General features: G+C 43.8%; 1 protein-coding gene across 1 annotated transcript in view; it reads left to right on the top strand.

The window, feature by feature from the left end:
• Positions 1-19,675, top strand: part of LOC133986368 (uncharacterized) — a 59,321-nt gene extending 39,646 nt beyond the window's left edge. The window contains exons 23-27 of the mRNA XM_062426191.1: positions 100-1,900; positions 2,027-2,200; positions 3,137-3,310; positions 3,883-3,929; positions 19,107-19,675. Of these exons, the coding sequence (XP_062282175.1) occupies positions 100-1,900; positions 2,027-2,200; positions 3,137-3,310; positions 3,883-3,929; positions 19,107-19,675 (2,765 nt within the window). The remainder of the gene's footprint in view (positions 1-99; positions 1,901-2,026; positions 2,201-3,136; positions 3,311-3,882; positions 3,930-19,106) is intronic.
• Positions 19,676-26,928: the final 7,253 nt, after the last annotated feature.

Here is a 26,928-nt window from a genome sequence, read left to right as displayed (position 1 = left end):
TTATTAAGATTTAACTTGATGGATAAATTAGACATTTACTGAAGTCTCAAGAGATGGAGGAAAATATGTTTATATTCTTTTTTGTGTTTGTTCATTCAGAAACTCGTGCTAGCAGATGTCAACATAAACTCAAGTCTAACCTGCAGAAGAAGTTCCAGTGTCTGTTTGAGGGGATCGCTAAAGCAGGAAACCCAACCCTTCTGAATCAGATTTACACACCGCTCTACATCACAGAGGGAGGGACTGCAGAGGTCAATGATGAACATGAGATCAGACAGATTGAAACAGCATCCAGGAAACCAGACAGACCAGAAACAACAATCAGACAAGAAGACATCTTTAAAGTCTCACCTGGAAGAGATGAACCAATCAGAACAGTGATGACAAAGGGAGTGGCTGGCATTGGGAAAACAGTCTTAACACAGAAGTTCACTCTGGACTGGGCTGAAGACAAAGCCAACCAGGACATACACTTCACATTTCCATTCACTTTCAGACAGCTGAATGTGCTGAAAGAGAAAAAGTACAGCTTGGTGGAACTTGTTCATCACTTCTTTACTGAAACCAAAGAAGCAGGAATCTGCAGGTTTGAAGAGTTCCAGGTTGTGTTCATCTTTGACGGTCTGGATGAGTGTCGACTTCCTCTGGACTTCCACAACAATGAGATCCTGACTGATGTTAAAGAGTCCACCTCAGTGGATATGCTGCTGACAAACCTCATCAGGGGGAAACTGCTTCCCTCTGCTCGCCTCTGGATAACCACACGACCTGCAGCAGCCAATCAGATCCCTCCTGAGTGTGTCGGCATGGGGACAGAGGTCAGAGGGTTCACTGATCCACAGAAGGAGGAGTACTTCAGGAAGAGATTCAGAGATGAGGAGCAGGCCAGCACCATCATCTCCCACATCAAGACATCACGAAGCCTCCACATCATGTGCCACATCCCAGTCTTCTGCTGGATCACTGCTACAGTTCTGGAGGATGTGTTGAAAAGCAGAGAGGGAAGAAAGCTGCCCAAGACCCTGACTGAGATGTACATCCACTTCCTGGTACTTCAGACAAAACTGAAGAAGGTCAAGTATGATGGAGGAGCTGAGACAGATCCACACTGGAGTCCAGAGAGCATGAAGATGATTGAGTCTCTGGGAAAACTGGCTTTTGAGCAGCTGCAGAAAGGCAACCTGATCTTCTATGAATCAGACCTGACAGAGTGTGGCATCGATATCAGAGCAGCCTCAGTGTACTCAGGAGTGTTCACACAGATCTTTAAAGAGGAGAGAGGGCTGTACCAGGACAAGGTGTTCTGCTTCGTCCATCTGAGTCTTCAGGAGTTTCTGGCTGCTCTTCATGTCCATCTGACATTCATCAAGTCTGGAGTTAATCTGCTGGAAGAAGAACAAACACCATCCAGGTGGTCTAAAGTATTTAAAGACAAACCTGAACCAACACGTTTCTACCAGAGAGCTGTGGACGAGGCCTTAAAGAGTCCAAATGGACACCTGGACTTGTTCCTCCGCTTCCTCCTGGGTCTTTCACTGCAGACCAATCAGACTCTCCTACGAGGTCTGCTGACACAGACAGGAAGAAGCTCACAGACCAATCAGAAAACAGTCGAGTGCATCAAGAAGATCAGTGAGAATCTGTCTGCAGAGAGAAGCATCAATCTGTTCCACTGTCTGAATGAACTGAATGATCGTTCTCTAGTGGAGGAGATCCAACTGCACCTGAGTTCAGGAAGTCTCTCCACAGATAAACTGTCTCCTGCTCAGTGGTCAGCTCTGGGCTTCATCTTACTGTCATCAGAAAAAGATCTGGATGTGTTTGACCTGAAGAAATACTCAGCTTCAGAGGAGGCTCTTCTGAGGCTGCTGCCAGTGGTCAAAGCCTCCAACAAAGCTCTGTAAGTACTTAGATAGTTATTGATTGATTGATTGATTGATTTATTGAGAAGATATTAAAATAAATTATTTCAAGAGGGGAGAAAAATAAATGATTCATTGAATATTTTTCTAAATGTATTCTTCAGACTGACTGACTGTAACCTCTCAGAGAGAAGCTGTGCAGCTCTGTCCTCAGTTCTCAGCTCCCAGTCCTCTAGTCTGAGAGATCTGGACCTGAGTAACAACAACCTGCAGGATTCAGGAGTGAAGCAGCTTTCTGCTGGACTGGAGACTCCACACTGTACACTGGAAACTCTCAGGTCAGGATTCTTCAACCTGTTCAACTGATCATCATTTAAACTGTGATTTATATGAGGAGATAAACACCTGGACATTTTCTCTACTCAGATTATCTTCAGCATGTGTTTAGACCCTGTGAATAACTTTCTATTAATATATATTTATTAGTTTTGTTGTGTCTCTGCTGTTGGAACCTGAAATACCAGAGAGGAGTTTTAAGATTCACAAACTGAATGAAGAACTGTGTAACTGGCCCAAAGTAAAACACACAGACAGTTATTCAGTGAACAGATGTAGTTTCTTTTAATCTCAGAGCAGTATCTGTGCTGGGATGATAGTGATTGTTACTCACCATGGTGATATGACACTTCACCTCAGCTGTTATCTGGTTAACCACCATTTAATTCTTCTTTAGTTTCAAACAACCTTAAAACTGGATTATCCCTGAAACTGAATGAAGGAGTCAGAAATGTTGGTTTCTGATACTTTTTGCTGTTATTTCCACAGTGTTCAGTCCTTATTTGCCACATTAGTTGTGATTCCTGTTCTGTATTCAACTGTGAGCATCTGAGACGGAGTCATTTACCTCTGTGACGTGTTGGAGGTTTGATGTTCATACAAACTGTAGTCAGAGTCTGTCACCTGCAGCTCTTCATCTAATCAACTCACTGTGGCTGCTTTCTAATGAGTATTATTTTATTTACATCTATTTTAGCAGTGAAGAGTTAGCAGTCGCTAACATCATGTTGACTAAGGTTACAGGAAGCTGGAAGTACTTCACAATAAAAGCTTTACAGTGGTTGGCCATTTGAATTGAGAAGTAGTGACTGAAAGTATGAAGTTTAACTGTAAAGATGACAGAAACACATTGGTGATGACAGTAATAAACACAGGAGCTTCCAGTCCTGCAGTGATCTCAGATCATGTGACATGTGTGTTGTTTTGTGTGTGTTCAGTCTGTCAGGATGTCTGATCACAGAGGAAGGCTGTGCTTCTCTGGCCTCAGCTCTGAGCTCCAACCCCTCCCATCTGAGAGAGCTGGACCTGAGATACAATCATCCAGGAGACTCAGGAAAGAAGCTTCTCTCTGCTGGACTGAAGGATCCACACTGGAGATTGGACACTCTCAGGTATGGACAGACAGGTGGAAACTCTCAGGTATGGACAGACAGGTGGAAACTCTCAGGTATGGACAGACAGGTGGACACTCTCAGGTATGGACAGATGGACACTGAAGTATGGACAGACAGGTGGACACTCTCAGGTATGGACAGACAGGTGGACACTCTCAGGTATGGACAGATGGACACTCTCAGGTATGGACAGACAGGTGGACACTCTCAGGTATGGACAGACAGATGGACACTCTCAGGTATGGACAGACAGGTGAACACTCTCAGGTATGGACAGACAGATGGACACTCTCAGGTATGTACAGACAGGTGGACACTCTCAGGTATGGACAGACAGGTGAACACTCAGGTATGGACAGACAGGTGGACAGTCAGGTAGAGACAGACAGATGGACACTCTCAGGTATGGACAGGTGGACACTCTCAGGTAGAGACAGACAGGTGGACACTCTCAGGTATGGACAGATGGACACTCTCAGGTATGGACAGACAGGTGGACACTCTCAGGTATGGACAGACAGGTGGACATATCTGATGTCATGTCCATGTTTGCTCTCTCCTCCTTTCAGCCTGCAGCCTGCTGGAGTCCGATGGTTGACACCAGGTCTGAGGAAGTGTAAGTATGTTTTAAATTCATTCATCAAACTGTGACATCACTCATTCACATCTTACTGAGGATGAAGATCATGTCATGGGTCGGTCCAAGATGGCGACCTGTGTGGATGCTTTTCTGTGAACTCATGGATTTTCAATGAGTACCAGACGTTTTAAATGATTTAAACGGACTCAAATTAATGTTTTTTGAGAAGTGAGTCATTGGCCTTGCATTTTATGCACTGACAGCAGGACTACCTTACCCAAAAAAAAAAAAACTGAGCTTTTCGACGTTGCGTCTCCGAGAAAGTGAACTGTTGACGTTAGCTTGTAAAGAAAAGTTTAGCTAGCAGTAAAGAGACAAGTGCCCGCCGCGAATATGGCCAAAAAAGAGACAAGACGAAAGGGAGGTCTGATAATGGATTTGGAGCCTGATAAATCCTTCTCAAGCTTATGCTCAACTCTTCCCGAATCCCCTCTCAAATGCCCCATCTCAAACAAGATCCGCACCGAAACTCCTGAGGAGAGAGTTGAAGTGTCTAACGCTGACATCCTAAAAGCTATTAATGGGCTGAATGACCGATTCTCCAGATTTGAAGAAATGGTGAATAAAAACATGGCGGAGATTATTGCCGTGCAGGAACACGTGAAAGGCCTTACAGTGTAAGGCGACAGATGACAACATGAAGAAGCCAAACGACCGGACGACTGCACTCCAGGAAAGACAAGAGGAGGCGGAGAGGTACAGTCGGCGGTGGAACCTCCGTCTTCTCCCGGTGCACAGCAACAAAGATGTGAGAAAGGAAGTGATGGACATAATGGCCCAGATCATCTCAGAGGAAAAGACAAACGGGTTCATGATAGATACTGTGTACAGAGTTTGACGAACAAGAGATGAAAACAGCTCACGTCCTATCGGCATGCAATTCACCATGCGCACCTTCCGATACAAAGTATGGAGATCTTCCCTCAACTCAGACGTAATGAAGAGGAAGAATCTACTGATGGCAGAAGACCTCACCTACACGGAGAGACAATGCAGAAACATACTCTGGCCAATAGTCAAACAAGTCCGCTGTAGTAACTCAACGGGAGGCTTCTTGCTGAACAATGGGGGTTTATTTTATTCTTGACGAACACATTATAATCTCTCTCAGTCGCCACATTTCTTCAGTCTTCAGTATCAACTATACTTCTATCCTCTGTCGGACTCCCCAACAGGTAACAACTCTAGCCAACGCCATCTAGTGGACTGGCAGACATCTACATATTATGTCAATTACACAGTTACAACATCCCTTCCCCCTTAAGCATTTTCTATACATATCACCGGAACATTATAACTATTTAACTCTGTCCAATTGCCCATAACAGTGTTAATCAGTCTCTCTTAATGCAACTGAAAGTCTTTAAGGTAACTGGGCAACTTAGTTTCCCTTCTTGACTGTCTCCTTACTGGAGTTGTATTTGTAACAGTTTTCCGTTCAGTCTCTGAGCTTTCAACAGCTTCTGTAGCTGCTGGCTCCTCCAACTTGTCACCACTGAGTACCACCTGCTCAGCTTCCAGCCATGCTTCGATTTTTTCGTTGGCCTGACTTGGCTGAATAGCAGCAGCTTGTTGGTTGTTGTTACATTCTTGTGGTCTCTGGTGGCGAGTGTGAATCTGATCCACATGTCTCCTCATTTATCTTTCTTTCTTGTCTTTCCTTCACTTTCCTGCTCAGGTCTGGATGGATTGAATCGAGTGTGCAACGTAGCTTCCTTCCTAGAAGCAACTCTGCTGGGGATAGGCCTGTAGTGGTTTGAGGAGTCACTCTGTAGCTAAATAACACTCTGGCTACCTTAGCTGTGAGTGTGCCCTCTGGACATTTTTTCATCATTCTCTTGAATGTTTGTACCCCTCTCTCTGCTAACCCGTTACCGGCAGCGTGGTAGGATGCAGAGGTCACATGACGGATACCATTTTTACTCAAAGTCTTTGAACTCTGTGCTGGTAAAACAAGTGCCATTATCAGACCCCAACAACTTAGGCAGTCCATGATTACTGAAACTGGTACGCAGACACTCAATTGTAGTGGCTGAAGTGGCAGAGTTCACTGTATACACGTCCATCCATTTTGAATGTGCATCAATGAGCACAAAAAACATTTTTTCCATAAACCGTCCGGCATAATCTACATGGAGACGGCTCCACGGTTTGTCCGGCCACTCCCAGGGGTGTAATGGAGCTGGTGCAGGGATATTACGGTGCTCTTGACATGTTGTACAGCCCTTGACCATATCCTCCAACTTTGGCCACCACACATAACTCCTAGCCAGTGCTTTCATTCTAGACACTCCTGGGTGGCACTGATGAAGCTGTCTCATAACGTTTTCTCGGCCTGGTTTTGGCACAATCACTCTCCAGCCCCATAACACACATCCATTCTGGATACTGAGTTCATGTTTCCTCAGCTCATATGGGGCAAACTCTTCCCCTTTTAATTTTGCTGACCAGCCATTTTGTACCATCTCCCGCACCCTCAGGAGTACTGGATCTTTGTCTGTCCATGCTTTGACATCACGCTGGTGACAGCTGATCAAGTAAGAGCTCTCCAGCATGAGAACCCTCTCTTCCAGCCTCTCAACTTCCGCTTCCTCCGGTAAAGGAAGGCGGCTCAGGGCATCTGCATTGCAGTGATACTTCCCTTCTTTATACACTATTGTGTATTCATAGGCTCTCAAGGTTACCGCCCATCGTTGGATTCTGGGTGAGGCCATCTGTGGTACGGCTCGCATCTCACTGAAAAGTGACAACAAGGGCGTGTGATCTGTCACTATTGTGAATTTCCGTCCATAAATGTACATCACTGCTAGTCCTTCCTTATCTAGTTGTGAATAGTTCTTCTCAGCCGCGTTCAATGTTCGTGAGGTGAATCCTATGGGTCTCTCCGTTCTACCTGGCATGTGATGGGACAGTACGGCACCTACTCCATAGGGTGATGCGTCACATGACAGCACAATGTCTTTCTCTGGGTCATAATGAACAAGCACTTCAGCAGACTGCATCATTTCTTTTGATCTTTCAAAAGCAGCTTGTTGTGCCTCTCCCCACTGCCATTTTGTCTCTTTTTGTAACAGTTTGTGCACTGGGGCGAGGACAGTTGACAGATTTGGCAGAAACTTGTTATAATAGTTTAACAGTCCTAAGTATGCCTTCAACTCTGTTACATTTGAAGGTGTGGGTGCCTCCTTTGATTGCTCGCACCTTCTCATGGACTGGGTGCAGCCCTGTTGCATCCACTTTATGAACCAGAAACATCACTTCCTCATTCATGAATAAGCACTTGGCCCTCTTTAGTCTGAGACCGGCTTCCTGTAGCCGTTTCAGCACCATGGCCAGGTGCTCTTGGTCATCTTTCCCTGTGAGGAGGATGTCATCCAGGAAGATGGTCACACGAGGAATGCCCTGCAGCAGTCCCTCCATGGTCCGTTGGAATATCGCTGGGCTTGATGAAACTCCAAAAGGTAGCACTCTGTATGTGAACAAACCTTTATGGGTATTTATGGTCACGTACTTCTTTGCTTCCTTTTCCAAGGGAATCTGGTGATAAGCTCCATGATGCACTGAGCTCCTCTCTCCTCCTCTCTCTCTCTCTCTCTATATCCAATACCATTCATGTACTATTAATGCATTCAATAACCTACACTTCTTCCCCGGAGTTGCCTGTGCTTTCTCGTCTCACAGGCAATCTGGGCCTGTAGACGTCCGGATGACAGATTCCAGTCCCGGACCTTCTAGCGTTAATGTTTATGAACTATGTGCTTCTCTCTCTCTCCTATTCTTGCTCTCTCTCCCCCCTACCCCAACCGGTCGAGGCAGATGGCCGCCCACTTTGAGCCTGGTTCTGCCTGAGGTTTCTTCCTGTTAAAAGGGAGTTTTTTCTTGCCATTGTCGCTAAGTGCTTGCTCATATGGGAAGGTTGGGTCTCTTTAAAAATAAAACCTGAAGAGTTCGGTTTAGAACCTGCTCTATGTGTGAAGTGCCTTGAGATAACTTTGTTGTGATTTGGCGCTATACAAATAAAGATTGATTGATTGAAGCGTGACTCAGATCTAATTTTGTGAAATTCTGTCCACCTGAAAGCGTGGCAAACAAGTCCTCAATTCTGGGAATCGGGTACTGTTCAAGCTTTGAGATCTGATTTACCGTCAGTTTGTAATCTCCGCACAGTCTTGCGGTGTCATCAGGTTTCAGCACCGGGACCACAGGTGCTGCCCACTCAGCATGTTTAACAGGTTCAATGATCTCTTGGGCAAGGAGACGGTTGAGCTCCTTCTCAACTCTTCCTCTCATAGCATATGGGACGGGCCGGACTTTAAAAAACCTGGGGGCTGCTTCTTTGTCCACATATATTTTCGCTGGGGGGCCTTTGAATCTCCCGAGTTCATCTTTGAAAACTTGACCATACTCCCCCAGTACCTCCTCCAATGTCACTTCTCCCAGATGGTGGATTTGGGAATCTGGTCTCCCCTGTACCTCCTCTGAGGTCTCTTCCTGGATGTGATGGACCTGGGGTGCTGATCTCCACTGTAAACCTAGCCTCCTAATCCAGTACCTGCCTACCAGACTGAGGCCTGAACCCGCTACAACTACCACAGGTAAGTCTTGTACTAGCCCTTTGTGCTGCACCTTAACCACAGCTGCTCCCAAGACTCTATGGCCTGTGTATGTTCTGAGTCTCACTCGACGTGGGCGTAATTTTGGTGCCTCCTTCCCCCCCTAAGGTTTTGAACACCAAGTGATTTATTACTGTTACCCCACACCCTGAGTCCATCTCAAACTGCGTGTCTGTCTCATTAACTGACAATGTCTCTACAAATGGCTCTTATGCTAGTACATCAAGTTCATCTATTTTGTACAGTGTGAACATGACTTCATCTGTATCAACGCCATCTTTTTCATCTTTCCCCTGTCTGACATAATTTGCTCCCTGTGTTCTCCCCTGCTTTCCTGAGTGAACTCCACCCCCTCTAGCCTTTGAATTACTGGCTGGGCCTTTGAACCTACACACTTTCTGAATATGGCCAACTTTACCACACTTGTGACAGGTTTCTTTAATTAACCTACAGTCCCCAGCCCTGTGCTGCTCCCCTCCACACCTGTAGCAAACCTTATGCTGGTGCTGCTGCCTACTGGGGGTCTGCTTTGCTGACATTTTGTGCACTGTTTGAGGTGCCCTCAAGTGTGACGGTGCAAACTCCAGAGATTGTAAGTCCTTCACATCTTTGCTGGCTGTCTCAATTGCCTGGGCCAGCTTCAGTGCCTTGTCGAATGTCAAATCCGGCTCTGACAACAGTCGGCGCTGTATGCGGTCATCTCCTATACCGCAGACCAGTCTGTCCCGTATCATCTCAGACAACTTGTCTCCATAGTTGCAGTCTTGCGCTAATTTCCTTAGCACAGCAACATATTCCATGACTGTTTCTCCATTCTTCCTGTTTCTGGAATTAAACTTGAAACGCTGCACAATCTCGCTGGGTTTAGGGTTGAAATGTTCCTTTAATAACTTGACCAGTTCATCAAATGTCTTGTCTCCTGGATTGGCGGGACTGACTAAGTTCCTCATGAGGCTGTACGTCTGACTGCCCACTTAACTAAGTAATATAGCTTTCTGTCGACTTGCATCGTCGATCTCATTAGCTTCAAAAAAATGGTGGAGCACTTCACAATATTCCTCCCATGACTGGGTTTGGCAATCAAAAGGAGCGGCGCTTCCTACCATAGCCGCCGCCATGATTTTTCTTCTTTTTTTTCCAAACTTTTTTCTTGGTTACAAAGTCCGGGTGGTATGCTAACTTAGCAACTTAGCAGGGAGTCTTACTCATTCGTCTTGATTCCCGCGAGGCATTCGCTGAAACTTTATCCTCGTCGCCATTTATGTAGTAACTCAACGGGAGGCTTCTTGCTGAACAATGGGGGTTTATTTTATTCTTGACGAACACATTATAATCTCTCTGGCACCACATTTCTTCAGTCTTCAGTATCAACTATTCTTCTATCCTCTGTCGGACTCCCCAACAGGTAACAGCTCTAGCCAACGCCATCTAGTGGACTGGCAGACATCTACATATTATGTCAATTACACAGTTACAACACCTGCGACGAAGGGAAAAAGACCAAATGGATCGGCCCGGTGGCCATCATCGACGGTGTAAGACACACTGCATAAGAGGACACCAATGGATCAATAAAGTGATCTAAATACCTTAAGTTAATATGAAAGCTACCAGTGTTTCCCCTATGTACATTCAGCAGCGGCAAGAATGACGGTGCTTGAAGTAACGTGACGTTAACTATGTTGATCACTTGCTCGATTTCATTAGAAGTTGCTAGCAGCTAGTTAACCATATAACTTTGCTTTTGGCTTCGGTGTAAGCTTCATAACACAACCTGCCCCTCCTTTCATAAGCTACTGCAGCAGGGGGAGGACAAAAGCAGACAACCCAACTCTCCTGGACGTTCCGGGAGTCTCCCGCTTATTGATAGCGGCTCCTTGACGCCCGCAAATGAGACACAATCTCCGGGAATCTGGAGCGAGCAAGCAAGAGCGCGCACTAGAGAGTGACTGCGCGCATCCACAAAAAACGCTCGGTTTTCGTCGCTTTTGCGTCATATCAATGATATAATGTCACTGTGTGGATCATTAACCTTGTTGCTCCCTGGTTATAGTTAGTGAACTATCAGCTTCTACCTGCTCAGATCTCACAGTCAGCAGCAGGAGAGCAGCAGCTAGTAGCTAAGTATGGAAGCCTAATGATGGTAAAAGTAAAACTGGTAACTACAAAAATAAACCTTTATTATTATTTATCTTTTATTTACAGAAAATACCTCTTTTTGTGTAGCATACATGTTATTTTGTAAAAGGTATCAGACATTAACATTTAGTTGTTTTGTTTAAATTATTATTTATAGTTTAATATTACTTTAATAACTCAGGGACGTCCAAGCAGCAACATGTTGTTTGAGCACTTTTTTGCATTGTCAATTTGAAATAATGTTTTGTTTTTGATTGAAGGGGTGGAAATTTTTTAAAAAAATGTATCCGATTCATCGAAAAGATAATCGACTGATTAATCAATTATCAAAATAATTGTTAGTTGCAACCCTATTATATTTCAAATTTTTCTTCCGGGGGAGCAAACCCCCGCACCCCCCTAGTGTTGCTAGGTTACCGACACACAGCACCGCTACAAACATTTTCTAGGGGAAACACTGAGCTACTTACACACAGTAACAGTAACACACACACACACAGTAACACACACAGTAACATTGGCCCAGCTAGCTGATGATACAGCTTTATTCTTAAAGGACAAACATCAGATTGAAAGTTTCATTAATAGAACCCAAACACTCAAACTCAATAAATCTGTTTGTTCCAAACGATGTTAAAACTTTATATAACATCCCTGATAAACATTGTGTTAAATATCTCGGTGTTCATGTCTGTAAGAACTTAACTTCTCCCCCAAAATGAAAAAAACTAAAACTATATTGAACTTATGGCTTCAAAGAGACTTATTATCATGAGTCCTTTTAACTAAAGCTGAAGGTGTTTCTAGATGTGTGTACCCAGCACTTTCCCTTAATGTTTGTGATTCTACATGTAAAGAAATTAATAATGTGTTTATTAATTTTGTTTGGAAGAATAAGCACCATCATCTGAAAAAAACCTTTCTGGACCTAAAGCCAAAGGTGGTTTTGATCTACTGGACTTTGTGGACTTGAATTATACATTTATTTACCTCAGTAATAAACTCCATTCCCAGCAGAATGATAGAATTAATGAAAAGCTATAAAAAACAAAATATGCAACATACCACTGTTAACACTCTTTATATAAACAGTATTGACATCCTGTGTAAAAAATGCACAAATAAACATATCAGAGAATGTTTCTATGATGCTAGGAAAATAAGGAAAAAGGAAAATAACCATGAGGGAAATTCTTTTGAATGCTATTTTAAGGCTTGTTCCTTTTAAAGTGTGTGAATTACGTTTAAAAATACTACATAACATGTATAACATGTATAACATACATAACATGTATAACATACATAACATGTATAACATATTTACTTCATCACAGTGGGGAAATGTCAATCGTTCTTTTCATCCTGTCATCCGCGGCTACATGCACTCTACATTAGGGCTGTCAAAATTGCTCCAAAATGACGTGCGAAAATTCCCTCTAAAAAAAACACATAGGTTCGAACCATTCGCCTTAACTTCCGGGAGAGTTGGAATGTCTGGATCTGGAGAAGCGGTATAGTGAGGAAAAGGGCATGCTCATTTGGGTTCACATTTTCGAGATGTGCCCTCATATTGCTAGTGGTGGAATGGTAAGCTAGCTGTAGCTTACACAGCTTGCATAAAACTTGATCTCCAGGCTCCGCATTTTTGCCGTCTACTGACCAAAATCCGAAGTATTTCCAAACGGGGCTTTTGTTATGTCTCGTCAAATTTGTTAATGTCTTGTCTTGTGTCATGTGTTGGTCCTTTATGTTTTCATTTAGTCAAGTCACTCATGTCCCGTCCTGTCATGCACTTCCTGTTTTATTTTGTACTCACCTTTTCCCTCTTGTTTCAGATCTTGACTTCCTCCCTTTGTGTGCCTTCCCTCCGCTGTGATTGTCAACCCCGCCCCTGATTGGTTCCACCTGTGTCCCCTTACCTCATGTTCAAATAGTCCTTGTCTCCCTTGTCTTGTGTCAGTTCGTTTTGTCTTGTCAGCGTCACCGTCATGCAGCCCGAGAAGCCTTGTTTCATTCTGTCCTCCAAGTGAGCGTTTTTTGTTCCGTTTTATCATCCTCCTTGAGAGCGTTTTTTGTTTAATAAATTCCCTTCGAGTTAATCGTTTGAGTCCTCCTTCCTGTCTGAGGTCGTTACAGAACGAACTGACCAACAATGGACTCAGCTGACTTGAAGAATCTCCAAACCTCCATGGCTGCACAGGTCACAAATATCCATCAGCATGCAACGCAGCTAAGCACCGTCGGCCGGGGTGTGGAGGAACTCTCCAAGCGTCAGGAGGATTTTAAAGCCTCAGTCACTTCTCAGGTCAACCACCTGGCGGGTCAACTACACCAAGTCCTTTTGCGCCTAGACACAGCCCCCCCGGCAACACCACCGGCAGAGAATCCAGCTGCGGCACCTACTGGACCAGTTGCCCCCATATCCCTGCGGTTGGCCCCCCCTGAGAAGTTCTCTGGAAACTCAGGTGACTGTAGAACCTTTCTAGTCCAGTGCGACCTGCACTTTAAGCTCAACCCAGCAGCTTTTGAGTCAGACCAGGCTAAAGTTGCCTTCATTGTGTCCCATTTAACGGGCCGAGCCGCCGCTTGGGCCACAGCCGAATGGTCCAGAGACTCTAATATCTGTCAGTCACTCGCAGATTTCCAAGATAATTTCAGTAAAATATTTGATCACTCCTCACCTGCCAGAGATGCTTCTCGGGTCCTCATGCAGCTCAAACAGCGCCAGCGCCAAGTGGTTGATTATGCCATTGAGTTCCGCACTGTGTCCGCAGATAGTGGGTGGAACACACCCGCACTAATAGATGCTTTTATGAATGGTCTTACTGAGCCTGTGAAGGATCATTTAGCACCTTTAGAGCTCCCCCAGGACCTGGAAGCCACCATCGACATGGCTATTCGGGTGGACAACAGGCTCAGAGAAAGGGAGAGAGAGCGGCGTCGGACTGCAGGTCGTCCTCCAGGTCACGAAGGTTACTCTGCGGGATTCCAACCTTCAAGGGCCACTTCGTCTCCCATGCCAGGAGGTGTTGGGAGAATGCGGCCTCCCCAAGAGCCACAGGAACCTATGCAGCTGGGGGGAACCAAAATCACTGCAGAGGAGAGACAGCGTCGTCTGCAAGAGGGATGCTGCTTCTACTGTGGCCAGCCAGGCCATCAACTTGCCACCTGTCCGGGGAAAGGGTCGAGCTCACCAGCCATGAGGAGAGCGCTGGTGAGCAGGCTTACCTCCGCCTTTCCTCCTCGTCAACTGACCCAGGTAGAATTCTCCATCAACAACCAGACAGTTACTCATGGGGTTTTAATTGACTCTGGGGCAGACGAAAGTCTCATGGACTGGAGCTTAGCTCGACAGAACCAGGTTAAGACTATTCCTCTGACCCATCCGGTAACTGCCAGTGCCTTGGATGGTCGTCGACTGTTTAGAGTGACTCATTGTACTGAACCCATTCAGGTGACGTTCAAAGACGACCACACCGAGGTTATGCAGTTTCATTTGTTTAACTCGGCACAGCATCCACTGATTTTGGGGTTTCCGTGGCTTAAAAAACATAACCCTCACATAGATTGGCGCTCAGGGGAAATCAAGGGGTGGGGAGGAGACTGTGCACACTCATGTAAAGTTAATCAGGTGAGGCAGACCAACATCCCTGAGAGCCCAGGAAGTGAACGCAGCAGGGGCATTGACACTGACTGTCCAGATTTATGTAATGTACCTTCATGCTATCATGACTTAAAAGATGTGTTTAACAAGAGGAAGGCCATGTCTCTCCCTCCTCATCGACCTTTTGACTGTGCCGTTGACCTGTTACCTGGTGCCCCCATCCCCAAGGGGCGTCTCTACTCCATCTCTGGGCCGGAAAGAGCGGCCATGGATGAATACCTAACCTCTTCACTGAAGGCAGGAATAATCCGACCCTCCTCCTCTCCAGCTGGTGCAGGTTTCTTTTTTGTGGGTAAGAAAGACGGTTCACTCAGGCCATGCATTGACTATAGCCCTCTTAATGACATCACCGTAAAGAACCGTTACCCGCTTCCGTTAATTGCATCTGCTTTTGAATTGCTCCAAAAGGCCACCGTCTTCACCAAGTTAGACCTCAGGAATGCTTATCACCTCATCAGGATAAGAGAAGGAGACGAATGGAAGACGGGCTTTAACACTCCTAATGGTCATTACGAGTACCTGGTCATGCCTTTTGGGCTATGCAATGCTCCAGCTGTTTTCCAAGCATTTGTGAATGATGTTCTGAGAGAGTTTTTGAACATTTTTGTGTTTGTGTACATCGACGATATTCTAATTTTTTCACCAGATGAGGAGTCACATGTGCTTCATGTTCGTCAAGTCCTTCAGAAGCTGTTGGAGAACCAGCTCTATGTCAAAGGTGAAAAGTGTGACTTCCATGCAGCTACTGTCAGCTTCCTGGGCTACGTTATCACGGCCAACAAGGTACAGATGGACCCAGCAAAGGTCAGTGCGGTGGCTAATTGGCCGACTCCGGACAGCAGGAAAAAGGTACAACAGTTCCTGGGATTTGCCAATTTTTATAGAAAGTTTATTCGTAACTTCAGCTCTGTTGCTGCACCACTGCATGCACTCACCTCCTCCAAGATACTTTTTCAGTGGACCCCCAAGCCGAGAAAGCCTTTCGGTGCCTCAAGGAAAGGTTCACCACAGCTCCTGTGCTCACGGTTCCGGACCCCCAGCGGCAGTTCATGGTGGAGGTTGATGCGTCCAATCAGGGCATTGGGGCAGTGTTATCCCAGAGGTCCGCCGAAGACAACAGGGTGCATCCATGCGCCTATTTGTCACGTAAGTTGACACCTGCAGAAAGAAATTATGATGTGGGAAACAAGGAACTGTTGGCTGTCAAGGCAGCTCTAGATGAGTGGAGGCACTGGTTGGAGGGGGCAGAACAACCTTTTATAGTCTGGACCGACCATAAGAACCTTGAATACATCAGGAAAGCTAAAAGGCTCAATTCACGTCAGGCTAGATGGACCTTGTTCTTTAACAGGTTCAACTTCACACTGTCTTTTCGCCCAGGCTCACAAAATACTAAACCAGATGCTCTATCCCGTCTTCATGACCCTGAACCTGTTGCCAAAGAACCCGAAACAATCCTTCCACTGAACCGTGTGGTTGGAGCGGTGTCATGGCAGATAGAATCAGAGGTGAAGCAGGCTAATGATGTGAGCCCAGCACCAAGTGAGTGTCCACAAAACCGTTTGTTTGTCCCTCTGTCATTACGCTCCAAGGTAATCCACTGGGCTCACACGTCCATGCTCACATGTCATCCAGGCGTCAAGCGAACCATCTATGTAATCAAGCAGCGGTTCTGGTGGCCGACCATGGAAAGTGAGGTCTCAGAATATGTGGTGGCCTGCCCCGTGTGCGCACGAAATAAAGCCTCACCTCGGGCCCAAATAGGCCTGCTGCACCCGCTGCCAGTCCCTCAAAGACCATGGTCCCACATCTCCATGGATTTTGTAACAGGACTGCCGCTGTCTAAAGGTAATACGACCATCCTGACAGTGGTCGACCGCTTCTCCAAGATGGCACACTTCATCCCTCTTGTCAAGTTACCCTCTGCCAAAGAGACTGCAGAGGTCATGATGATTAATGTGTTCAGGATCCATGGTTTTCCCAGTGATATCGTTTCAGATAGAGGGCCGCAGTTCATCTCCAGCTTCTGGAAGGAGTTTTGCCGGCTCCTTGGTGCCACGGTGAGCATGTCCTCCGGGTATCACCCACAGTCGAACGGGCAGACTGAGCGCCTCAACCAGGAGCTCGAGACGTGCCTACGATGCCTTGTCTCCCAGAACCAAACCACCTGGAGCGACCACCTCGTCTGGGTGGAATATGCCCACAACACCCTTCCCTCGTCTGCCACAGGTCTCTCACCTTTCCAGTGTGTCAACGGCTACCAGCCTCCCCTGTTCCCTGCCAATGAGAAGGAGGTCACGGTCCCCTCCGCTCATGCCATGGTCAGACGCTGTCAGCGGATTTGGGCCGGTGCTCGGCGGGCCCTCCTCCGGAGCTCAGCTCGGATGAAGGCAGCGGCAGATAGACACAGACAGCCAGCTCCTCCCTACAGGGCTGGCCAGAGGGTGTGGTTAGCCACCAAGGACTTGCCCCTTCATGTCGACTCCAGGAAGTTGGCTCCCAGGTTTGTGGGTCCATTTCCCATATCAAAAGTCATTAACCCTGTGTCTGTGCGTCTACGCCTTCCCAGGTCCTTGAGGGTCCACCCCACGTTCCACGTCAGCAAGATCAAGCCGGTCAGGGAAAGTGCTCTGGTGCCTGCCGCCGCCCCCCCTCCGCCCCCCCGGATTGTCGGTGGCGGGCCTGTGTATACTGTTAAGAAGCTCCTGGCGGTTCGTAACCGTGGCCGTGGGAAACAGTTTTTGGTGGACTGGGAAGGTTATGGTCCAGAGGAGCGTTCATGGATCCCTTCACGTTTTGTTGTGGACAAGGGTATGGTCAGGGACTTTTATGCCCACTCTGGGAGTCCTGGGCCGTCAGGAGTCGGCCCTAGAAGGGGGGGTACTGTTATGTCTCGTCAAATTTGTTAATGTCTTGTCTTGTGTCATGTGTTGGTCCTTTATGTTTTCATTTAGTCAAGTCACTCATGTCCCGTCCTGTCATGCACTTCCTGTTTTATTTTGTACTCACCTTTTCCCTCTTGTTTCAGATCTTGACTTCCTCCCTTTGTGTGCCTTCCCTCCGCTGTGATTGTCAACCCCGCCCCTGATTGGTTCCACCTGTGTCCCCTTACCTCATGTTCAAATAGTCCTTGTCTTGTCTTGTGTCAGTTCGTTTTGTCTTGTCAGCGTCACCGTCATGCAGCCCGAGAAGCCTTGTTTCATTCTGTCCTCCAAGTGAGCGTTTTTTGTTCCGTTTTATCATCCTCCTTGAGAGCGTTTTTTGTTTAATAAATTCCCTTCGAGTTAAGCGTTTGAGTCCTCCTTCCTGTCTGAGGTCGTTACAGCTTTTTAGGTTGCTTGAAGTCCAAACCACTCTCACTGCTTCCGAGTTGGGCTCTGAACTTTCTGCCATTTCGTTTTTCTCTCTGTGCAAGTGCGACTCCTGTGACTTTGTTCTGTCCCTGACCCGTCATGCAGTGCGCCCACTCACAAAGCAGCTGCTGATGTGTTTTTCTCCACAGTCGAATATTAATTTTCACAATCGAATCTCCATTTAAAAAAAATATTCAAATATATATTTGAATTCAGAATATTCGTTGACAGCCCTGCTCTACATCCACTCTCTCTGTCTGACTGCAGCACACGCATTACACACAGGAATATCTGGACCAGGGCCAATCAGAGGGGGGTCCCGCCCTTCATCTCTGATTGGTTTAGACCACGATATGGGCCTAATGTGTGTCTGCCCACAGGGAGACTTTCTATTAGCTTCTTTTTTTTTTATAATCAGTGATAAGTGACGTGCATTCATGGTTTCATGCTAATGTCATACAGTGATTATTAGTGTGTGTTTATTTGTTCTATGTATATTATCTAGCACACACTTTCATATACATTTCTGTTTGAGTATGAAAGGAACCAGGATGCTTCCTTTTTTTCCCAATAAACTTTATTTTCATTTCCGTAATATACAAAAAACTCTCGATAGGAAACGTGCATTCTTTTTACAATACAAAGATATCTCCATTATAAATAAAATCTACAATGCTATACACATAAAAGGATATAATAAACAATATATATATAAAAAAGAAAAAAAATACAAGGCTCATTAAAAAAAACCTTCAAAACAAATATTTCGTTGCACCTTTTCTAAATCTTGTTTTATGCTCATATAACATTTTGTAAAGAACGTGAGAGCTTTATATTGTGCAAAACAACACATAAAATCAACATTGAAGGGAAGAACATTATTACTTATTTCAAATTCAAAGAAAATAAATGATGTACTATTATCAATCTCTATATTTTATTAGGAACATTTCACATCCATAAATGTAAATTTCAAAACTCATCTCCATTATTTAAGTTGTAAGAAGTGTGTATCAATGATGGATATCCATTCAGAGGGTTTCAACCAATAAACTGTCACAAATACAATTTTCATTTTATACAGAAGATTATGAAGTCTGTCACATCAGAGTTTGTTTTTGTTTTTTCTTCTTTTTCTTTCCTTTGTCTCTCATTAATTATTACTGTTAATGATCATTATTATGCCTTCACATGACTGTAAACCATGCTGTTGCTATTACACAAACTGTGAACTGGAATGACTGATCTTTTGTTTGTACATTGCAAACTTTCAGTAAAGTTTTTTTGGGGGGACAAAAAGAAGAAAAAAAAGAAGATGATGTCATCATCAAACAGATGATAGATCAATAACTGCAGCTGTATTGTGTCTCGTTCTCTCCATCAGATGCCTGTGAACTGGAACTGGATCCAAACACAATGAACAGAAAACTCAAACTGTCTGACAACAACAGGAAGGTGACACGTGTGGAGGAGGATCAGTCATATCCTGATCATCCAGACAGATTTGATGGCAGGTGTCCTCAGCTGCTGTGTAGAAATGATCTGACTGGTCGCTGTTACTGGGAGGTCGAGTGGAGAGGAAGAGTTTATATATCAGTGAGTTACAGAAGAATCAGCAGGAAAGGAAACAGTTATGACTGTTTGTTTGGAAGGAATGATCAGTCCTGGAGTCTGATCTGTTCTGACGATGATGGTTACTATGTCTGTCACAATAAGAGAGAAACATCCATCCCCTCCTCCTCCTCCTCCTCCTCCTCCTCCTCCTCCTCCTCCTCCTCCTCCTCCTCTGTCTCTAACAGAGTAGCAGTCTATGTGGACTGTCCTGCTGGCACTCTGTCCTTCTACAGAGTCTCCTCTGACACACTGATCCACCTCCACACCTTCAACACCACATTCACTGAACCTCTGTATGCTGGGTTTGCAGTCTGGTCTGGTGCCTCAGTCTCTCTGTAGGAGGGAGAGTCTCTCTGTGTCTCTGTAGGAGGGAGAGTCTCTCTGTGTCCTCTGTAGGAGGGAGAGTCTCTCTGTGTCTCTGTAGGAGGGAGAGTCTCTCTGTGTCTCTGTAGGAGGGAGAGTCTCTCTGTGTCCTCTGTAGGAGGGAGAGTCTCTCTGTGTCCTCTGTAGGAGGGAGAGTCTCTCTGTGTCCTCTGTAGGAGGGAGAGTCTCTCTGTGTCCTCTGTAGGAGGGAGAGTCTCTCTGTGTCCTCTGTAGGAGGGAGAGTCTCCTCCTGTTACAGAAACGTTCTCACTGTTGACCAGATAGTTCAGTCTGTACAGGATCACACACAGCTGATGGTATTTAGTACCAACATGATCTCTCACTGGTTGTAAATGTAACCATGGTTACCACATGATTGACAGTTTGTTTGTAAAACGAATCAAATGATGAACTGAGTCCAGTTGTTGTTGTTTTCTGTCGTTAGTGTATTAGAGGCTTGAACTGTAATGTGATAAGGCGAATGGGATCTTCACAATGTTCTCTTGTAGTTCTTATAGTAGTTTCATAGTAACTGTGTCACCTGATTCCTTCACACCTTGAAAGAATTGGCTTTATTTTGGCTTGAGTTAACGACCAACTTGATCTGACTGTCGAGCTGAAGATCAGAGTCCACTGTAACCCCTACTGTAGGTTTGTGATGATTGGTTTGTTAAACTGGGCCAAGGAACCCAGATCTACAAGGGGGATCCCAGTGTTACCACCATAAACCATCATCAACCATCAACAATCATCAGCCAGGAGACAAACGGGATGATCATGGTGCCTTCATTCCAGCCAACCTCACATCTACAGCAGCATCCGCCTCCTCTGCACTTTCCTTCCTGTCCTACGCATGAGGAGACACCCACAACCTTCTTTAAGCAGCTCTTTCACTCTTCACAGGTCTACCACAACTTTTAGGCTCCTAGTTCTTTGTTTGTTAATATTGTTTAATTGGTTTATATTTACATTAAAGCTATTGTTATGGCAATTACAATGCTGTTTTTGTTCTGTGTTGTAAGTCTGTTCAGTTTCATTTCAATGCCTTAAATAGTCATGTGGCCTATATATTTTCGGTAGGTTTTGTATGAACCCTAATTTGTTCATGAATGTTCATTGTAATGAGCTTTTTTCAGTTTTCAGAAGACACTATGTGAATGTGTTTTTATGTTTTACACATTACCATGTTGGTGGTTGTGTTTTGTAAAGTAATGACTTTTGACTGTTGGAAGTACTTCAGGAATTTACTTTAAATAAAACATATTTTGATCATCAGCCAATGTTTAAACCAATAACATCCACACTGTTCTTTTTAATGAATAATATAAATGTATTGCCAGCATCAGCCAAAAATATAAAGTTCATGTTATCGTTAAACTCATACAGATAAATACAGATAGTAAAACATGTTTGGTACATTAGTAGCAATCACTTATTTGAGAAATTAATGTTTTAGATCTTGGTTTTAATAACACAGTTTGTGTGTGTTTATTTACAGACTGACCTTATTATTATTATTATTATTATTATTATTATTATTATAAAATCCTTCTCCTCACTTTCAAAGCTCTTAATGATCAGGCTCCATCATATCTTAAAGAGATCATAGAACCTCATTAACCTACTAGAACACACTGCTCCCAGCATGCAGGCCTACTTGTGGTTCCTAGCATCTCTAAAAGTAGAATGGGATGCAGAGCCTTCAGTTCTCAGGTTCCTCTCCTGTGGAACCATCTCCCAGATTGGGTCGGGGGGACAGACACCCTCTCTACGTTTAAGAGTAGGCTTCAAACGTTCCTTTGTGATAAAGCTTATAGTTAGGGTTCCAGCTCCTAGTTTATGCTGCTATAGGCTTAGACTGCTGGGGGACTCCCATGATGCAATGAGCTCCTCTCTCCTTCTCTCTCTCTCTCTCTCTCTCTCTATCCATCCATCTATACAATGTTCATTTCTTTTTAAAGCCTAAATGTTCCTGTGTTCATGTTTGGAAAGTGTGAGTGAAGCAAACAGCCTCTCCTCTGACAGGATGTGATGCTGTGAGTGAACAGCAGGTGGCAGAAGACGCTCATGTTTCTGTTTATCTGTTCAGAGGTGGAAGAAATAAAACGCTTCCTTTACTTTAGTAAAAGTAGTAAAACTACCAGGAAATAATTCTTTATAGTAAAAGTCCTGCATTTAAAGTCTGTTGAAGCTGTGAGAAATAAAATGTAGTGAAGAATCAAACAGTTGAGTGTTTCTCTCTGACCAGTCCTCCCATAACACAGTCTAACTGGTCCCAGTATGAATCTAACAGTGGGCTCACTGGTTTGATGATGGTGTATATTCACTATCTATATGTTGAACATTATTCTATGAAGCTGCTTCTCTACTGACTGACATCATATCTCAATATTAATAGTTTCCTTTACTCCATCTGCCATGAATGTGACAATATTCACCTTCAGTATGACTGCGAAACAGTCCAGCAGTTATTTAGTTTCATTGCTGCTGATCTACAACCAGCTGCAGTTCATTAACAACATTCAGCTGACTGGAGAGGGCTGCTGTTCCTCCAGGTTTCTCCCTTTTCTTCATGGTTTTACTTTGATTGTTCACAGTGTTTGTTCATGCAGCAGAAGGTGAGTTATCTCATTTATAAAAGTACAGAGATGAGAGGAAAAGAGAAGAAACTGGAGGAAAAAACTAAGAAATGAAGTTTGTGAAATAAACACAAACACAAATCCACTGCCTTATCAACACATGATGGAAATGAGGAGTGATGTGAACTGTGACTGAGGTTGGTCAAAACAAAGTGACACATGGACAAAATTATGTATTTTTATCATTTATAAATATGAAACCAGTCTGTAATCTGTATCACTAAGACTGACATTATGCAGATTATGTATGTGCTGTTTGTGGAGAGTTGTAGTTACTGACAGTGAGCACTAGAGGGCGGTAAATACTAAATGAATAAAACATACTAATGATTATATACAATATATATTAGTTTTTTCCAATTTCTAACACACTAAAATGACATCATAGCACAATTATTTAAACTGACACACAGAGAGCAAAACCTCTTCTCAAGTCTGCAAAAGTCTAAACACATTTTCTGCTTTACACACATTTTGCATTTCAAAATGTCCCTTTTTAAATGCACTGAACACGGTTCTCTGCATAAGACACAACAATCTGACATGAAGTCACATGTTTGCCGTTTCAAAACACTGCCATTCAAAATGACACTACATGAGCTAATTGGCCAATATATGAGCCACCTGCCAAACAACTCAATGGTTCATTACTAGCACTTCAATCAGGAAGTAAGCACTATGAAAAGACCTCAAGTGAGCACCTTTTGTTTTTTACAACAACAATGGAAAACGTTGCAGAGAGAGGAAGAGGAAGAGGGAGGGTGAGAATGAGAGGAAGAGTGATGGACGAGGCGTTGTGACCAGACCCAGCTGTGCAGAGAGATGCTGCATAATTATTTTCTTGCCTCTTTTTTTTAATATATATTTTTTCTGCACATTTTCTTTTTCAGTTTACTGTGAGTTGTTGAATATGGGTCAGGTTTAGTTATTGCTGACACACACCTTCCTTAGTTATTTATTTTTGTTAGAATTCACCAGGAGTAGGGGTGCTGCTCATCTTTTTGTATTTTTTGTATCAATCGTTATTAGAGGTTTTGTTTCTATTTTTACTTTTATTACATTAGACAGATTTGTTAGCTCTGTTTTAGGAGTCCTCTTTTGGTTTTATTCTTTGGTTTGTTTGAGCAGCATCAATCGGCCCTTGTTGCTCTGCTTAGTATTTTGAGTAATCTTGGTTAATAAATAATTTAGTTTCAAACCTTAACATCTGTTTTTTATGTAACATCTTTCATTTAACGAGCTGGGTTGTAACATAAATGGGGGCTCATCTGGGATAATTGTTTCCCTTTTTCATAACATAATAAAATGATTGATTGCCAAGGATTCTTGTTGGAGGAGGAAGGTTCAGTCTAGTCATGTCGCTGTTTGATTTGAATTCTTTCTTAACTAATCCATCTTTTATTCAAATTGACTGTTGAAAAAATGATTTGGCCAAAATAGCAAACCACATCGGTATTTCACATCCAAAACAAATACTCAAGAGAGAGCTTAACCCTCCTGTTGTCCTTGAGTCAAGAAAGGAAGGGAGGGAGAGAGGAAGGGAGGAAGGAAAGGAAGGAAGGATGGAGGAAAGAAGGAAAGAAGGAAGGAAGGAAAGTAGGTAGGAGGGTGGGAAGGAGGAAAGAAGGAGGGAGGGAGGGAGAAAGGAAGAGAGGAAGGAAAGAAAGAGAGGAGGGAGGGAGGAAAGAAGGAAGGGAAGAAGGAAAGGAAGGAAGGAAGGGAGGAGGGAAGTAAAGAAGGAGGGAGGGAGGAAAGAAGGAAGGGAAGAAGGAAAGGAAGGAAGGGAGGAGGGAAGGAAAGAAGGAGGGAGGGAGGAAGGAAGGACAGTAGGAAGGAAGAAAGGGGGATGGATGAAGGAAAGAAGGAAGGGAGAAAAGAGAGCGGAAGGAAAGAAAGAGAGAAGGAGGAAGGAAGGACAGACGGAAGGAAGGAAGGGAGGAAAGAAGGAACAGTCAAAACAGACCGGGTCAATTTGACCCGGGAGGACGACAGGATGGTTAAAAGCTCTAGTTGTTGATAAATTAGTGGAGTTGAAGCTTCTTACATTTGACATTTTCTATTTTATCCTCTTCTGTTAAGTGAGATCAGGTCACCTGTCAGGTGAGATTTCAGAGAACAAGGAAATATATGTTAGCCAGTTCCTCTCATTGTATTGCTGATGTTTCCTGTTGAAGTTTAATTCCACTTTGTCTGCTCATCGTGTCACAATTGCTTTTCTCCTTCTGAAGGTATTTATTATAACTTTATTCATTTTGTACACTGAAGGTTTTTATTATAACTTTATTCAGTTTGTATAGTGAAGGTATTTATTATAACTTTATTCAGTTTGTATTGTAAAGGTATTTATTATAACTTTATTCAGTTCAGGAAGTTTTCCTCCATTTTAAAGTGTGTGATAACAGCTGACAGTACTGAGTCAGTGTTCATCAATAACTTCACACATTTGTCTTCTTTGTGGAGAAAAACAACAACATGCTGTCTGTATTAGTGACAGCTTCAACTTCAAATCACTTTACGTGTCGTTTGAAGAAGAAGAAACACAGAGAACACATGTGGGTCAAATGCTGAGTAAAAACAAACAAAAGTAAAAACGGAGGTAAAAATATGTGAATATACAGCATAGAGAGTGTGTGTGCAGTGGTGGAGGAAGGGGTGAAATCAGGCTGCAGCTCAGCTCACAGATTGTTAAACCTCTGCTTGAGATGACTCACAAAGTCATCTCAACTTTACACATAGAGCAGGTTCTAAACCGAACTCTTCAGGTTTAATTTAAAGAGACCCACATGAGCATCACTTGGTGACAGTGGAGAGAAAAAACTACCTTTTAACGAGAGACAGAGTGAGAGAGAAACTTTCAGTTGATGTGAAACAAAGAGAAACAGGGTTCAACATTTAAATTAAAAGTTTCTGTAAGCTCACACTGACAAGTTTATATTTAGAGTCAGATTAATATATGTTTTATTATTCATTGTTGTTCTACTTTACAGCTTGACTGATATAAATATGAATGCAGTATATATAATGTCTATAGATGTGGTCAATGAAGAAGAATCACAGCAACATGTGAACATCAGAGATCAGATCAGACTTTATCATCTTTCAGCTTTTCTGTCTGTGTTTCCTCTACAGATGAAGATAGAAAGTCTCTGTGAGCTGATGTGGATGTGAATCCAGCAGCATCTGTCCAGGTAACATGATTGATTTTGGATTATTGGACGAGCTGCCGCTGCTTGCTCTGACTGGATATAGTAGACTAGTACAAAAAGAGGAACATATCAAAGGATGAAGAGCTTATCAAAGTCTGTCAGATAGAAATGAAAAGTGATGTGATCCCCAAAGAAAGCCAAAGAAACAGCAACAGGAAGTGTTTCCCTCTAGTCTTCAAACCATCCAAAAGCTTGCTGCAAAAACATTTTTACTGTCTTCTCCTAAACCTCTGTAATATATAAAGATTTATATTTGATTTGACTTGGTTTCTGTATCATATTTAAACTGTGAGAAAGTCAGACTGTCTGTTCAGGACTCGTACGACAGCTCTGAACTCGTCACTTTCATTCGTACCTCAGAGAGAAGTCTCTGTAAATTGGTGAAAGCCACAAGTGTCTGAAATCACTCGTACGTGTCACTAAAGAACAACTGTTTTGGTTGGAGTGCTTCTTGCGTGAAGCCCATTGTGAGCTTTGTGGAAGTGATTTGTTGGATATGACACTGCAGCTCGAAGGGCCAACAACATGGAAACTGTCAGATGAGTGTATTTAGTATTGAAGTGAATGAGCTGCTTTCCTCCAGTCAGAGCTGTGTGTGTTTGTCATGTGACTGAGAGGAATGAAGAGAAATAATGTGTTGTTGTGTTTGTGTGAAGGTGTTTCTCTGCTATGGATCAGTGTGAGGACAGAGAGGAGGGAGTCCCTCCCTCTAAAAGCTCTCTGTGTGGGGAACATGACAGCCAGACCAAAGCTCAGAGGTGAGATGAGGATCTCTAACTGTCCATCACTGTTCTCCACTCACATCACTCCAGCATCATTATTCACACTCAAACATCTGTGTGTGTTGTGTTGAAGAACAAAGAAACAGCACAGACCTGACTCTGCTGGACCTGAACCAGAACCTGGACCTGAACCAGAACCTGGACCTGAACCCAGCTGTGTGTCCATGAAGAGTGACTCGTCGAAGGATGACCCTTTATGTTTTAAAAGACAGCATTCCTCAAAGAAAGGGTGAGTCTTGTTTTTATCCATTGATGAATGTGTCCCCACATTTCATCATAGTTTCCGTCCTCGTGCTTAAGTTCTTATTTAGTTAATCGTCTTGTTTTTGGCAGGAAGAAAAGGTTGTTGACGAAAACTATGATGAGAGTAACTTAAAACTGCATTCTATCAAAAGGCCACCAGGGGGCGACCGTTTTGGTGTCAAAAGGACTTCCGTCTCTATACAAGTCAATGGAGAATTCACCAACTTCTCACTTGATTTCTAACCTCAGTAAACGTTTTCAAAATGTGTTTATGGTCTCAATCGCTAGTTTAAAGCCTTCTTCAATGCAGTATGATGTTCATTTGGGACATTTTGGCCTCCCTGATTTTATATGTGACG

This window comes from Scomber scombrus, chromosome 9 (genome assembly GCF_963691925.1).
Source record: "Scomber scombrus chromosome 9, fScoSco1.1, whole genome shotgun sequence".
In the NCBI taxonomy this organism is placed as follows: Eukaryota; Metazoa; Chordata; class Actinopteri; order Scombriformes; family Scombridae; genus Scomber; species Scomber scombrus.
This window is presented reverse-complemented; position numbering and strand designations above follow the sequence as displayed.